A 16,956-nucleotide genomic window follows, 5' to 3' on the forward strand; every position below is an offset into this window, starting at 1 on the left:
AAATAAATTGGCTACCCCTATCGGATACAATAGATAAGGGAATACCATGTAATCGAAACACTTCTCTAGCGAAGATAAGAGCCAATTCCTTGGAAGTGGGCAACTTGCGAAGAGACACAAAGTGAGCCATTTTGGAAAACCGATCTACTATCATTAGGATGACTGTGTTACCATTCGAAGGGGGTAATTCAACAATAAAATCCATTGATAGATTAGACCAAGGTCTCTCGGGAACGGGCAACGGATGCAACAGCCCACAAGGAACTCTACGAGAGGTTTTCATACATGCACAAGTAGTACAAGCACTTATATAGTCAGTAACATCCTTACGTAAGGTATCCCACCAGAAATACCGAGAAACGGCTGACACTGTTTTGGAAATACCAGGATGTCCAGCAGTCTTAGTATCGTGATAAAGTGACAGAATATCCCGTCTCTCGGGAATGTCAACGAACAATTTATCATTAGGCCTCTCGCTGGGTGCCATGCCTTGTTTCGCTTGTATGGCCTGCAAGAGGGACGAGGAAATAGACAATATAGTAGTTGCTATTATCCTGTCTGGGGGAATGACAGGAGTGACATCAATCTCCTGTTTGTCAATAGTCTCGAATTGTCTGGACAGAGCGTCCGCTTTAGTGTTCCGGTCACCTGGCCTATAGGTGATTATATAATTAAAATGAGACAAGAACAGTGACCACCTAGCCTGCCTTGAAGACAATCTTTTAGCTTCGCTAAGGTAGGATAGGTTCTTATGATCTGTAAATATGAGAATAGGATCCTTAGTTCCTTCTAGCAAATGTCTCCATTCTTTGAGTGCTAAAATGATAGCAAGGAGTTCGCGATTACCCACATCATAATTCCTCTCTGCCTTGGACATTTGTTTAGAAAAGAAGCCACAAGGATGCAATGGCTTGTCAGGAGACTCTCTTTGGGATAAGACAGCACCTACCCCTATATCGGAAGCATCAACCTCAAGTATATATGGCAATGAGGGGACAGGATGCTGTAAAATAGGGGCAGAGGCGAACGTAGTCTTAAGAAAGTCAAAAGCCTGAAGTGCCTCAGTAGACCAGACACGTGTATTGCCATCCTTTTTAGTCATACGAGTTATAGGCGCTACTATAGACGAAAAACCTTTGATAAAACGTCTATAATAATTAGAGAACCCCAGAAAACGCTGGATGGCTTTCAGACCTTGCGGCAGAGGCCATTCTATGACTGCAGCGAGCTTCTGGGGATCCATCCGAAAACCCTCGGCGGAAATCAAATACCCTAAAAACTGGACCTCGGACTGGTCGAATAGACATTTTTCTAATTTGCAATAAAGACCATTAGCAAGAAGGGTCTTCAGAACTGTTGTAACATGTCTGTGATGAGCGTGAATGTCTGTAGAATATATTAAAATGTCATCCAAGTACACAATAACAAATGAGTGAATAAAATCCCTTAAGACATCATTAATAAATTCTTGGAACACTGCTGGGGCATTGCAAAGCCCAAATGGCATGACGGTATACTCATAATGACCTGACCGAGTGTTAAAGGCTGTCTTCCATTCGTGGTCCTTTTTAATACGTATCAAATTGTATGCTCCTCTAAGATCTAATTTGGTGAATACCGTAGCATGTTTGAGCCTGTCAAACAATTCTGTTATTAGAGGTATAGGGTAAGCATTTTTGATGGTGATCTTGTTAAGACCTCTATAATCAATGCAAGGTCTTAAATCACCTTCTTTCTTTGATACAAAGAAGAACCCCGCTCCAGCCGGAGAAGAGGATCTTCTAATAAATCCCTTGTCTAATGACTCTTTAATGTACTCCTCCATGACACGGTTTTCTTGAACCGATAGGGGGTACACCCTGCCCTTAGGAGGTATAGTACCAGGCAACAAATCAATAGCACAATCGTAGGGTCTGTGAGGCGGTAATTTGTCAGCCTCTCTTTTATCAAAGACAGTCTTTAAAGTTAAATACTGAGAGGGTATAGTCGTAGATAAAGGAGGAACAGTAGGAACGTTAATAGAATTCACAGGCGTGACTTCAATAGTACATGACTCATGGCAGGCTTCACTCCATGATTTTATCTGCCCTGTCTCCCAGTCAAAAATGGGATTGTGGGCACGTAACCATGGATACCCTAACACCAACTGTGAAGAGGGAGAGGTGATGACCTGGAACCGAATGGTTTCATAGTGTAGAACCCCTGTGTACATGTGTAGCGGTGCAGTCTCGTGAGTAACAACAGGAGATATCAATGGTCTACCATCTATGGCCTCAACGGCCAAGGGTATCTCCTTCTCTCTGATGGGAATATTGTTTCTCTTTACAAAACCAGAGTCTATAAAGTTCTCGGCTGCCCCAGAATCAACCAGGGCGTATATGTTTTCAACTATACAACTCTCTCCCATATGTAAAGAAACAGGGAGAAGCAGTCGGTTAGGAGGCAAAGTAGGAGACTTAGAAATCACACCCAAGGCCAGTCCCCTATAAGGTCTTAGGTGCGAGAGTTTTCCGGGAGCAGAGGACACTCCTTTACCATATGGTCTCTCTTACCACAATATAGGCAGAGTCCCTCCCTTCTCCTATGTAATTTCTCAGTATCTGAGAGTTTGGCAACCCCTAATTGCATAGGTTCCTCTTCAGGTACTTTAACACTCTCCGGTATATTAACTCTGGGTTGAATAGGTGTAACAAAACGTCTATTCCTGTTCTTAGTATAGAGCCTGTCACGAATCCTATTATCTATATCGATGAGGTAGTCAATAAGGTCCTCTAAGGCAATAGGAAGCTCCTTAGCTGCTACCTCATCCAATATAGAGTCTGATAACCCTTCCATGAAGGCCGTAGTTAACCCATTATTGGTCCAATCGACCTGTGAGGCAAGGGTACGAAACTGTATAGCGTAATCAGCCACAGACCTAGAACCCTGTTTAACCCTCATTAATGCTCTAGCGGCATTCTTAGACCTTTTCATAGTATCAAAAGTTCTGCGAAAAGCTGTTAGGAAACTGTGAAAGTTATGCACCATAGGTCCATTAGCCTCCCAAATAGGGTTTGCCCATTCAAGTGCTTTGTCGGTAAGTTGGTGCATAAAGAACCCAACTTTAGACCTCTCTGTGGGAAATGAACGTGGATACATTTCAAAATGAAACTCTATTTGGTTAATGAACCCTCTGCATGTTTTAGAATCCCCTCCATACCTAGGAGGAGGCGTTAAATGTGCTGTAGCGTTAGGCATAGTCGATACTTCAGGAAGCAGGGGTGCAGGAGGGTTAGGTGCGGTTGCTGGAATGGTTCTAGCTAAGAGCGTCTGGAGAGCCTGAGCTATTTGATCCATACGGTGATCCTGCTCTACAAATCTAGCCTCATGGGTCACCATCTGTTGAGCTAAATCTGCGGGGTCCATGGCCCTATCGTAATGTAACGAGTATATACCCCTACACGCAGGATCCAGTCCTAACAGATGACAGTACAGAGGAGAGATACGTCTACCGGACCTTAGAGTGGCCGGACTCGACGTAATAGGATAAGACAGAGTCAGGAACGATCCGAGGTCAAGGGCACAAAGAGACAGCGTAAACGAAAACTAGCCGGGGACTGGTACACAGGAATCAGCAAGCCGGCAAACAGTACAGAATAGGATAAAGCGAAAACGAAGTCAGAATACAAAGCCAAGGTCAAATACGGAGAAACACAACTGAACACAACAAGCACTAAAGGGAACTGTAGCAGAAACCACGATAGGGCAAGGAACTAAGGGAAAAGGGTAAGTATAAGTAGCCTTCAAACTAATGTGATTGGCTCCTGTCACTTCCACTCCCCCAACAGGTAAGTGTATGGGGTGATTGGCATGACAGGAGCCAATGGGAGCCTTTTTGCAATTTAGGCTCCCACTGTCTCTTTAAGAGCGCGCCCGAGATTCGCGGCGCGCTCTTAGCTGCAGGCGGGACACGTGACCGCTTCTCGCGGTCACTGCCCGCCTTCCTGTCAGAACAGTCGGACGAGCCGCGCGCGGCTCGTGCAGCCGCAGGACCGCGCGCGGCTTGAAGAGAGGACCGCGTCCGGCCCCCGGATAAGGCAAGTACCGCTACAACTTTCTCCCTGTGTTGTCAGGCATGTCAATCAAATTTTAATTAATCAAATGACATAATTATGTTAAAAAATTACTTAAATATACATGTAGAATTTTAATATATATGCATTTATAGGTATATAAATTCTACGTGTATACTAATGTAATCTTTTATGTAATTATATGTATTTATCTCTATATATATATATTTGCGGTTATTTGTATTTTATATATAGATAGATATATATAGAATGTCATTCTAAGTGTATTCTGTTTCCAATATATATATATTAATAACAAAATACAGTTAGAATGAAATTACATATGAATATATAATTTATTTTATATTTTGTTTCAATATTTTATTTATTTAATTAATTAATTAATTTATTTATTATTGTAATTATGCGTATATATATAATATATATATGTAGATCTATTATATATATAATATATATACATATATATATGTAACATCATTCTAAGTGTATTTTAATATTAATATATATACTAATATTAATATTAAAATACATTACGTATGACGTTACATATATATAATATGTATATATATTATATATATAATATATATACATATTATATATATATAAAAAGGCATTTAATTTATTTTATAACATGTTTAATTTTTTTTTTTTACACTACCTACCAGCAGGGGGACTGTCTAATATTTTAGACAGTCCCCCTGCTGGCAGATCCATAGCCAGCTATAGGGGGCCATGTGATCGCTCTTTGAGAGCGATCACATGGCCCCCGGGGGCCTCATTTGCCGGAGGGGGGCTGCCTGGGCTCTCAGACAGCCCCCCAGAAGAGGATCGCGGCAGAGGTGAGTACACCTCTGCTCCTGGGGCTGCAAGCCGTTACGGCGTTCTATGCCGCCGCAGCGGCTTTAAAGCCCTTTAAAGCCGCGACGGCTTTAAAGCCCTTTAAAGCCGCGACGGCATAGAACGCCGTAACAGCGTTAAGGGGTTAAAAGCAGTTTGTCTCATGTTCATTGCCTTGTTTAGCCTCCTCTCCATGATATCCCTCTTTATTTTTATTTTTTTGGGTTGTGTCGGTTGAAGGTTAGAATGTGTGGTAGGTATTAACCCCTTAAGGACACAACTTCTGTAATAAAAGGGAATCATGATGGAATATTTCCGTCATGTGTCCTTAAGGGGTTAATGCAGGGCTTGAAAATTGTGTTTGGAATCTAGGAGGCAGCTAAAAAAAAAAGTTAGGATACAGTCTTTTTTAAACTAACAAAGTTTCATTTTAAACGAGAAAAACTCTATAGTCACCAGAACCACTGCAGCTTAATGTAGTTGTTCTTGTGTCTGTATCATCTCACTGCAGGCTTTTCAATGTAGACACTACCTTTTCAGAGAAAATACAGTGTTTACATCGCTACCTTGGGACTCCTCAAGTGGCAGTCACTGAGACGGCCACTAGAGGCGATTCATAGATGCTGAACCTATGTTCAGCGTCTCCATGCTCTGCATGGAGGCGCTCAATGTTCCCCTATAGAGATGCATTGATTTAAAGTATCTCTATAAGGAGATGCTGATTGGCGCAGCACAGCCTTTTGCTGCACATGTGCAATATCCTGTGGGAAAGCATTGACCTAGCTAAAGGTTGATGGTCTAGCCGTGGAGGCGGAACCAGACGTGGCAAAATCTGCACAACGTAGTAAAAAAGGTGAGTAAAAACATCTTTCCATGCGATCGGAGGGGGCAGATACCTAAACAGAAACACTCACTAACAGACAGACACACAAAGAGACACACATACACACACACTGACACACACACACACATACATTCACAATGACACACACATATTCTCATAAATTAACATTTTATTTTTATTTAAATCCACTCAGCCTCCCTACCTTTGGGAGAGCTGAGTGGATCTTTCCCTGGGGTCCACCGGGGGTGCTCTCTAATCTTCCTGCACTTTCTCGATGCTCCCTCGTGCTCTCTGTGGTGATGCCGGGGCCGGAGTGACGTCATTCTCCGGCTCCCAGCTTTACTGATCAGCGTGCAAGGGAGCGGAGAGGAACTGCAGGAAGATTACTGCTCCCTCGCGTACTGCCTCCCACGCGTACCACCACACCCATGCAGGCAGCCGGCCGCCTCCCAGGCTGCCTCGTGCGGGTTGCCGGATCACATGCACCGTGTAGGCTGGCGGCCTTTGCTAAAAGGGCTGCCAGAAAAAAAAACAATTGCCATGGCGACCTGGCGCCTGGAATTTGTTGAGCCCTGTATCTATGTATCACAAAGCACCACTGCTATAAGACAAACATTAATTATTGCAATTTAATGGACATTGGACATGATTTTGATAATTTTAAAGTGTTCCATGGTTTTGTTTTGTTTTGGGGTTTTTTATTGGTTCACATCACATGCTAACAATGGTCTATGAGTAATTAGAACAGATACACTTTATCTGCAGTATATTGGCTCCCGATAAGCGTTATATCAGTTCAGTTTAAATTACAGGATCAAATATTGAACATGATTCCTATATTTATATTCTGAATATCAGATTAGACCATTTCATTCCATTTATTTAGAATATAATGTCAGATAAATGGCCTTATCAGGTTCACTGGCTGTTCATTGTTTAGTAGATGTGCCCACACCTGCGGCATGGCAAGCTTGGCAAGCTTAACGGAAATATTTAACTAGGTTAGACATTAAAATAGTCAATAAATGTGCTTACAATGCACTTGTCGATGTTTCTATTTCTAGCAGCAGACCCATTTATCGGATTCGGCTGTTTGAGTTTTGGTTACCATTAGTGATGTCCCGAACAGTTCGCCAGTTCGCCATATGCGATGTTCGGTCCGCCCCCTATTCGTCATGGAGGTGGGAGGGTCTGGGAGGGAGGGTCTGCTGCTGATTGGCCGGAATGTGTCTGCTGACTGTGAGGTACAGGGTCAAAGTTTACTCAATGATAACGAATAGGGGGCGGACCGACCATCGCATATGTTCGCCCGCCGCATTCGCCTCGAACAAGCTATGTTCGCTGGCGAACAGTTCCCGGCTAACTGTTCGGGACATCACTAGTTACCGCTAAATACAAATTTGATTAAAGATATTAGCCATTCATATTCTCTTTAATAATTTACTATCCAAATGCTACATGACCAGGTTCTATGATCCAATAAGTAACGCGCTCTCTTGTACACAGTGAGACTGAGAGGCAGGTAAAAAAAAAAAAAGTTCTTACTTTGAAGATTCTTTTTTTTTTCAAACAAATCCCTAATCTAAATTCATCTGGATCCTTCTTGTCACATGGTTCCATAGAACATCAAGCTTATTTTTTTTCAGTTGCTACAATTCCCGGAGGCTCAGATCAGTAGTACTTCTAAAGTAATGTTCCTATGCAGCATTCTGGGTACATTCTGCAAAGCTTTGAGTTCGAATCCAGATTAATTACAGCTGATTTATATTAATATTCCATTCCACTGTACTTTCTCGCCTTGACTACTGTAATCCGCTTCTCAGTGGTCTTACGTGCTCCCAACTTGCGCGGTTACAGTCCGTAATGAATGCGGCAGCGAGGCTCATCTTCCTGTCCGCCCGCACCTCCCATGCCTCACCCTTTTGTCAGTCCCTACTTTGGCTTCCTATAAAATATAGAGCTCAATTTAAAATTCTGGTTCTTGCTTTCAAATGTCTACATAATGCTGCTCCCACCTATCTATCCTCCCTTATACACAAGTATGTCCCGTCTAGGCCCTTACGATCTGCTGAAGACTTACGTCTATCTTCTGTCCGTACTCCCACCTCTGATGCTCGCCTTCAAGACTTCTCGAGGGCTGCACCGTTCCTGTGGAACTCGCTTCCCTCCTCCGTTAGATGCTCACCCAGTCTCCACTCCTTCAAAAAATCATTAAAAACCCACTTCTTCATAAAAGCGTATCAATTAAACTCTTAATAGCTCCCAACTGATTCCTCTTCTGCAACTGTCACTAGTCTAATACTATCCTTACCTGTTGTGTCATTTTACCCCACTCCCTCTAGCATGTAAGCTCATTGAGCAGGGTCCTCAACCCCTCTGTTCCTGTGTGTCCAACTTGTCTGGTTACAACTACATGTCTGTTCGTCCACCCATTGTAAAGCGCTGCGGAATTTGACGGCGCTCTATAAATAATATAATAATAATAATAATAATAATATAATAATAAATTACAACTAAATAATCTACTTTAGCCAAGTCAGTGAATAGCAAACTAAGCCTGTGAAGAACTCAGCAGGCTTAAAACCATTTTTAAAAATTGTTTATATAACCTCAATTTTTATGAATCCATCAGAAATAGTCTTGCTTCTACTACACAATGTGTCACTGTTCTACTAATTGTGCTGCTTATGTGACTGTGAGACCGTGTAGAGTCACCAAACATTTAGTGCCCACCCTATTACATCACCGAATAGCAAAATTTTACAATGTGTGTTTACAATGCATCTGTTGTTCTATTAACAATATAACAAAAGGAATATGTTTATAATTTGGGCATAATGACTCACAATAAAGATTTAATTTCAGACACATTATCATTGGAAACGTTTATAGGCCCATTAGCATTCAACTGGAAGTAGTGTCTGGAACACGCCAGCAGAGACTCTTAGCTGCAGCATTCCGTCATGTAAAGCATAGCAGAGAGACAAAGGAGTTATCTGGCAGCCTTGTCCTCTCTTACAAAATAGTTACAAATTAAAATTATGTAATGTGCCAGATATTGTGAAGTTCTTTACTGGTTATTGTGCTTAGAGTGTACCTTTTAAAAACCTAACTACACAGTACAGAAGAGTGGTCATGGTGGCTGGAGTCCCTCTGTCCACGGTTCGATGTTAAGATGGTCTTGAAATGTTTGACACTGTATGAGTGTCCCCATACTGTGAGAGCCCAGCCACATTCTGCTAATGGTTTAGCAGAGCAACAATGATAGACTGAGATTCAGGGCTCGAGTCCTGCAGGACGCGTCGGAACGGCGTTACTGCACTTTTTTTTAGAGCAGGAACTCTTGCAGGCACTCAGGGGGCGGCAAAAGAATGCCACCACCAAATGCCCCCTGTGTTCCCCCTGTCATGGGGGGGGCCCAAAAGGTGGCCTGATAGCAACCTGCCACCCCCCAATCCCCCTCCGGCGGGTGCCTGTCTCTTTATATATTAAATGAAGAGGTGTGTCTGGAGCCAGCAGCAATACAAAACACCTAATAGACAACAAATGATGCATATTGATTTTTTTTTTTTTTTATTCTTTTTTTCCACTTCTTCATTACCTGCTATGCAAACAGATTTCTTCATTGCTTGTTCATGGGAGAGTTAGTAGAACTTCACATTTCCCCTGCAGAGGTGTACATTACTTCTGTTGCACTATAGCTGCTATTGTCCTCAATCACCCTTCACCCATGATGGGAGTTGACATCCCATGATTGCTCCATGCAACACTGGTCTATCCTTTTTTTAAAAGGTTTATTCAGTGTGCAGTAAGCTGTACTGAGCTGGCAACGGAGTTAAACAATAAGTCTAAAATAGCCATTGTGGACATGGCGAATGTATTTCACAATCACTCCCGTCTAGTGATTAAATCTCTAAAGCTTTGGTATGCAAACACAGATTATTAACGCCACACAGTTTTCGTTTCAGCGCACTGAAACGTTTAAATGAATCCTTAAAGGAACACTACTATAAACAGGTTTTATTGTCCAGTTATACAAGATAAAATACGGTCAAATTTAGGCAAAAAACTCAGATTTCATAAATATGAATGTTTTCTTTACAAAAGGCCTACATCAGAGCTCTCTCACTGTGCGAAAAAAAAGCAAACTCAAATCTTGTTCCATGCTTTTTATTTTACAAGTGGTTTAAAGCAGCACTATAGGGTCAGGAACACGGACATGTATTCCTGACCCTATAGGGTTAAAACCACCATCTAGCCCCCCTGTCCCGTTCATGCCTCCCTAAAAATAGTAAAATCTTACTTGTATTCAAGTCTGGAGCTGCAGGCTTTGTCCTGGTTTCCTTTAGACCTGCCTGCTGACACCAGCAGAAGTGGTAGCCTGATCCAATCACAATACTTCCCCATAGGATTGGCTGAGACTGACAAAGAGGCAGATCAGGGGCAGAGCCAGCATAATTCAAACACAGCCCTGGCCAATCAGCATCTCCTTATAGTGATGAATTGAATCAATGCATTTCTATGAGGAAAGTTCAGTGTCTGCATGCAGAGGGAGGAGACACTAAATGTTTGGATGCATTTTAGGCAGCCATGACCCAGGAAGGATCTCTAACAGCCATCTAAGGAGTTGCCAGTAAAGTTATAACTAGGCTGTAATGTAAACACTGCATTTTCTCTGAAAAGACAGTGTTTACAGCAAAAAGCCTAAAGGTAATGATTCTACTCACCAGAACAAATCCAATTAGCTGTAGTTGTTCTGGTGACCCTGGTATAGTGTCCTTTAAGCACATTAAATCATATGTAACAATTGTCATGGTAGTATCTACACTCTAAAGTATGTTAGCATTGATGATGGTACCGGTATTGTTTAATTTACGGTTTGCAGATACTTCAATACAGTATTGCAAGACGAGTCTCTCTATGCAGTCAGGATATTTAAATTACTCATGAAACAACAAATGTTACAATTCAATAAACTCCAATAAATCTATAGTGCTCTTGGTGTCTTTTGTAATCAGTGTGTTTGTTTTTTTTATAATTTTTTTTTTTTTACACATGTTCCCATATTCTCATCCTTGATGTCTGTCCTTCTATCTATCTATCTTCTTCAATTAGCAACCCAACCACCCGTATAGCCACACTTAAATGAGTGACTTAGATATTGTATAGTGCTGATCTCTTCAGCCCAAGTAACCCCAACCGCCGCAGATTCCTAGACAGAAAAATAGTTACCAGGATGTGCATAATGATTCATTGAATGAACACCTGGGGATTTCATCTAGCCTAAAGGGGAAAGCTGCTGTTTAAGGGCAGTGTTGGGAATCTGTAGGCCATATAGCATATAAGTATTTTTAATGTATTATTAATTTTACTATTATTTGTAGTAGTTTTATCTTACCCTCACATTCCATTGTACAATTTCACTACTTGCGTGTTCTAATCATATTATGGCATACATGAATGTAGTATGCGTCTCGTAGTGACACATGGGACACATCACCATGATTTATTCCAAACAGAACAGTGTAAAGTAATATTGCTCTGCTCTCCTAACAGCTGATTTATTATCTTCATATTATGGCTGCCAGCCAGCTGTACCTCGGATTTCTGACAAGCATAAAAATCGACATCTGGAAGTAACTAGCTGAGTAGCCTCTTAATTGTGGTCTCTTGTGGGAAGGCAAAAGTTGCAATTCATGAAATTGACATCATGGTTCTAGATTAAAAATGTTTACCTTAAATGTATTACCTAATCTTAAATGTTACATTTATTATTTGTTAGACACTAATGCTACTTGTATTATTTGTAAGACACTAATGCTAAGATACTAATGCTACATGTATTATTTGTTAGACACGAATACTAAGATACTAATGTTAAGAAACTAATGGCAAAGTACTAGAAGAAAAAACATCTTTGTTAAGATACCTATTAGTTTTATATTTGGAGCACTACCAGTTTGCACTAGTGTGTCCTAGAGGAAAAAAACATATTTTCATTCTTTTCAATCAGAGATGTATTTTATATAACAATTGTTGGACCCTGATATAGAAGAAATATCACCGTGGGAGCTTGTCTATTTCCTTAACTCCACATGGCTCCTGATGGCATTTGTCCCCCGTATGCATGTCTACACTGCTAGCTACTTCTATAGTGCTAGCCCTCTGAACCTGCTAGCTGTGAATTGATAATGCGTGCGTTGGGTCAGTAACTAGTCTGCCATAAAAATGAAAACCGAGCTGAACAATCTCTGAAAAATGTACTCTTAGCTCTGCATTCTTTTCCAGTTCATCTGCAACAAATCTTCTTCAAACATCTAAGATTTTTTTCCCAGTAATATGTTGGATTCTTTTGTGGTCCGTGTAAGCCAGTTTAGAAGAAAACATATAACAACATCCCTTTGTAACTAATATGGTTCTTGCCTCTTCCTTTAGTTTGAAGCAGTGACTGTAAATATAAAATAGTGATGTCAGATATGATGGACTCAACATTTCCACTCACTGCTAGTCATTGTCAAGTGACAATTTAGCTTTGGCAAGCAGAAATTCACCTATTGTGAGTGTGACATAAACCCTCCAGATTTTCAAAGGCAAGTAACTTTTAGGAACTGGCTAGTAGAATTTGACTTTAAATTTTAATCCCTGTTAAAAGGTTATAAACTGTGGAGAATGGTCTATAGAGGCAGGTGTGGCAGACAACCCTTCACCTACCCCCCACTGGAAACTAGATCTGTTGCACGGTAAGGACGTGTGCTTTGGTTTAAAAAAAATCAAAAAACAACATGAACTGTCTGTCATGATTTTATCTAAATATTCCTGTCCCCTTTATTGATGACTGGAGATGCGGCTTAGAAACTAATCAGGTATTGGGACATTTCTTCTTCTTTTTTTTTATTTTTTTACTTTTTTGTTGTTGTTGTTATTCTCCATTTTCTGGATATAGATCCATCACACAGACTTTGCATGGGGGGTGGCAGATTTTAGACACTTTAAAAGACACATATAGTCTGTCTAGTAAGGTTGTCGTTGGATTACAGCATTAAGAGATGACGTTGGATCTCTTTAAACCCTTAAGGATACATGACGTGTAACATGTCATGATTCCCTTTTATTCCAGAAGTTTGGTCCTTAAGGGGTTATAGTGCTTTGTTTTCCAAATACACGTATGTGTAGGTTTATGATGTGGAGCAGAGCTGAACATCTCACTGGGCTAAGGGCATGGTGTGACTGCAGAGACCACAGTCTACACTGACAGATTAAAAAAGGAACAGGACCGGTATACTAAAACCATTCTGCAGAGATTAGTTACTTTTGGTGCTTGAAGGAACACTTCAAGGGCCATATCCACGTCAGCTCACGGAAGTGGTAATGGTACCAGGAGTGCTCCCCATTTAAGAATGTTTAAAAAACTTGCGTGGTTCCCCCAAGTATTTGTGCCACCCCTAGTGTCTCCTGCAGGGGAAACCTTGATGTCTCCCATGCTCCAAGAATGGATTGATAAAGGGCCATGCTCAGCCGGTGCTCCTCAGCCAATGAGAGCAGACCTACATCATCCTGCTTGGCTCTGTGGACCTAATTAGGTTCTCAGGAGAATCTGGAAGCAGGCAGTCCAGCCACAGGTGCCCAGGGGACCCAGGTGAGCTGTCAAGCCATTCTTAAACAATTTATTTTGGGAGTTGCCAAGGGAATTTCTGGACACATAGAAACTCCTATTTAGAATGTTTCAATCTCGTAAGTAAACACAAAGAATATTGTAATAATATACTCTACTCAAGCAGTTAAAGTTAACCACACTGATCACCTCCTAAGAACATCTAATTTATGTAAAAGGTACAAACTAGTAATTTATATGATAATATATAAACCTTATATAATAATGTGTAAACTCCATGCAATTTCTTTTTCTTACGAGCTACGTATGAGAAACTGATGTAATATACCGGATAACAATGTGAGGACTTCCATGGTGTTCCTAAATGTAGCGAACTCAGACTTTTTTTTTTTTATATAAAGAATGGATTTTGGCTTTCGTCTCTTTTAGCTTGTGATGTGTTACTTCTATTCTCTTCTGTGAAATAACATAGCTGTCTTAAATCTCTTTATTTTCTAAATACAGATCACTACATTCAGATACTGGCCTGTGAACATGAGTGTGTGAGGGAACTTTCCACACGCCCTGGACGCTTATCTCCAATTGAGAATTTCCTCCCACTGCATTATGATTTCCTGCAATTCAGCTACTATAGAGGTAATACCTTTTTTGTCAGGAGCTGTGTGATTCTCTTGTGAAGAATTGGCAGAAATCTGTTTCTAGTACCAATATTAGTAGTGTACATATAATAAATTGCACACTAAAAATATATTTAGAAAGATTGTGTAGACCAATGATTATTTATAAACTGTGATGAATTATTTATAAACTGTGATCGATGTGAACTGGGGTCTATAAAAGTACCGTATATTGGATTCAATGAACATACAAGTAGGTAGAGTAGATACTGATATTGACATTCACACACCTCTATTTATATCGTCCTGTCATTTAATTGAGTTTAACATGTGATCTTAAGGCCTTGATACAAAACTGTTGGATAAGCTTTCCTGATGAGTTAAAGGGACACTATAGTCACCAAAACAACTTTAGCTTAATGAAGCAATTTTCGTGTATAGATCATATCCCTGCAGTTTCACTGCTTAATTATCTGCCATTTAGAGTTAAATCACTTTGCTTATGGAGCCCTAGGCACACCTTCCTGCTTGTGACTTGCACAGCCTTTCTAAACATTTCCTGTAAAGAGTCCTCTAATGGTTACACTTCCTTTATTGCAAATTCTGTTTAGTTTAGATTTTTTTTTTTATCTCCTGCACTGCTAATAGCTTGCTAGACATTGCATGAGTCTCATATATGTAATTAAAGTTAAATTTAAAGAGCAGGAGATACATACTTCTAAAGTAAGTTACATCTGATTGAAATGAAAATATTTTTTTCTTCCATGCAGGCTGTGTTCGTCACAGCCAGGGGAGTTGTGGCTAGGGCTGCATGGACAGAAACAAAAGTGATTTAGCTCCTATTGGCAGAGAATTGAGCAGTAAAACTTCAGAGGCATGAACTATACAAAAAACTGCGTCATTAACCTAAAGTTGTTTTGGTGACCTTAGAGTCCCTTTAACCTCCCTGGCGGTAATAATGAGCATGGCTCGAAGTTATTTTTAAAAAGCGGTAACCCTGAGCCATGCTCGGGATTACACTGTAGTATCACTTACCATGTCCCTACGAGCCCCTGGTGTAAAAAAATACACACAATACATTGTAAAAACAATGTACCGCTTTAACATAAAAAAAATACTGACATAATCAGACTGCCAGGAAGGTAATACTTTTGGATACTGTTTTAAATGATTTGATATTATGAAAAATAATTTTAAATAATTAAATATTTTGATTTTCTTATATACGAATATATTTTTTTCTACATGATATAGTTTGGTATCCTATTATGTGGAAGTCATTTTAAAAGTTTATCCAAAAATATTATATAATTTGAAAAGCTTATCCAACAATATTAAATCAATGCCTCAGGCCTTAGTGTAAGCTTCTATCGTGTTTGAAATAAAGACTATTACGAGAAAAGATAAAAATGAGAATGAAATTGGTAATTTCACATGCATTGTCCTAAGTGAAACTTTCAGTGTGTGGTTATTCACTAAATGGTGATTTGTTGGTAATTTACTTGGGGATTTCACATTTTAACCCTCAATGGGTTATTTAAAAAAAAAATTATTTCACCTTATTTAGTATGGCATAATTTTCAAAGTTCTTTTTAGAATTACCGGTATACACAATTGCTGGTATAGCAAATAACTTTGAGTGTTTTATATTTTCAGTACGTATCCTATAAGGATTTTTCATTACAGTAGTCTGTGATGGTAAATGTCATATTGCATTTTATCTGTTTTTATCAGTTGGAGAACATGTTAAAGCCTTGGAATGTGCCAAGTCTTATCTGCTGTTTCATCCTGGGGACAGAGATGTGTCTGAAAATGTGAGTTTTTATGAGAGCTTGCTTCCAGAATATATGGACCCAGGAGATATTAAACCAAGAAACGTGAGTCTTAGCATTGACAATGTGCTTTTAATAATTATTTTTTATAGTAAGTTATTATTATTAACACTGATTATTGGTGATATATTTAAACAATTTTTCTAACATTTGACAGATTTAATAACTGATCATGCTAATGTCTTTAAAGCTCCCAAAATCTGTTAAATCAAAGCTCCACACCCACATATTGCAAATGACCCCAACTACCTTACTTTTTTTATTTTTTATTTTTTTATTATTTATATTTTTGATTTGCTGCTCAATGCCATATTCATAACATGTGGATGAGCAACAAGGGAAACTTCTTCTAAAGGTAGCTATACATGGTATATACAAATCTGTGTTTGACATGAGGGCCTATCTCTGCTCTGTTACTAATGCACACAGTCCCTATGTGCCCTACAATATAGAAAGCCCAGTAGGCTCTGACCCCTCATACTCCTTGCTTTCCCAGTGACCATCTTTGTTGCTCAGCCTGCTTGTGAGTATGCCATTTATAAGTTTGAAATTTACAATTTATTAATGCACATGGGAATACATGATAGAAACAGAAACCATGATAGGGCAAGGAACCAAGGGAAAAAGGTGAGTATAAATAACTAAACATCTATTTTGATTGGTCCCTGTCATCTCCACGCCCCCAAAAGGTAAGTGTATAGGGACTGTGGCATGGCAGGGACCAATGGGAGGCCTTTTCCAATTTAGGCTCCCACTGTCCCTTTAAGAGCGCGCCCGAGACCCGCGGCGCGCTCTTAGATTCAGGCGGGACACGTGACCGCTTCTCGCGGTCACTGCCCGCCTTCCTGTTCCTGCCTTCGGATGAGCCGCGTGCGGCTCGTGCAGCAGCAGGACCGCGCGCGGCTCGAACAGAGGACCCCGGCCGGCCCCTGGAAAGGGTAAGTACCGCTACAATAGTCTAGTAAGAGAGAGAAAACAGGTTCATAGTCTCTTTAGCACAAGAAGCCAGTGCTAATTTTCAGCTCTCAGTCCCTAATTCAGCATAGCGTGAAACCAAACTGAATTTAGGCATTCAGCCTCTTATCGGATCCTTTGAAAATATATTCTACAAAATAATAGCATAAAAAACATAGTGCAGACT

At 40.2% G+C, this 16,956-nt stretch overlaps 2 protein-coding genes across 2 annotated transcripts in view; one reads left to right on the plus strand and one right to left on the minus strand.

Moving 5' to 3' along the window:
- Nucleotides 1–16,956, minus strand: part of TP63 (tumor protein p63) — a 401,462-nt gene that overhangs the window by 209,032 nt on the left and 175,474 nt on the right. The gene's annotated exons all lie outside the window — the stretch shown is intronic.
- P3H2 (prolyl 3-hydroxylase 2) overlaps nucleotides 1–16,956 on the plus strand; it is a 208,036-nt gene that overhangs the window by 155,181 nt on the left and 35,899 nt on the right. Inside the window, exons 4-5 of the mRNA XM_063442798.1 lie at nucleotides 13,871–14,002; nucleotides 15,718–15,860. Of these exons, the coding sequence (XP_063298868.1) occupies nucleotides 13,871–14,002; nucleotides 15,718–15,860 (275 nt within the window). The remainder of the gene's footprint in view (nucleotides 1–13,870; nucleotides 14,003–15,717; nucleotides 15,861–16,956) is intronic.

The sequence above is a fragment of the Pelobates fuscus genome, chromosome 2 (assembly GCF_036172605.1).
Source record: "Pelobates fuscus isolate aPelFus1 chromosome 2, aPelFus1.pri, whole genome shotgun sequence".
Classification (NCBI taxonomy): Eukaryota; Metazoa; Chordata; class Amphibia; order Anura; family Pelobatidae; genus Pelobates; species Pelobates fuscus.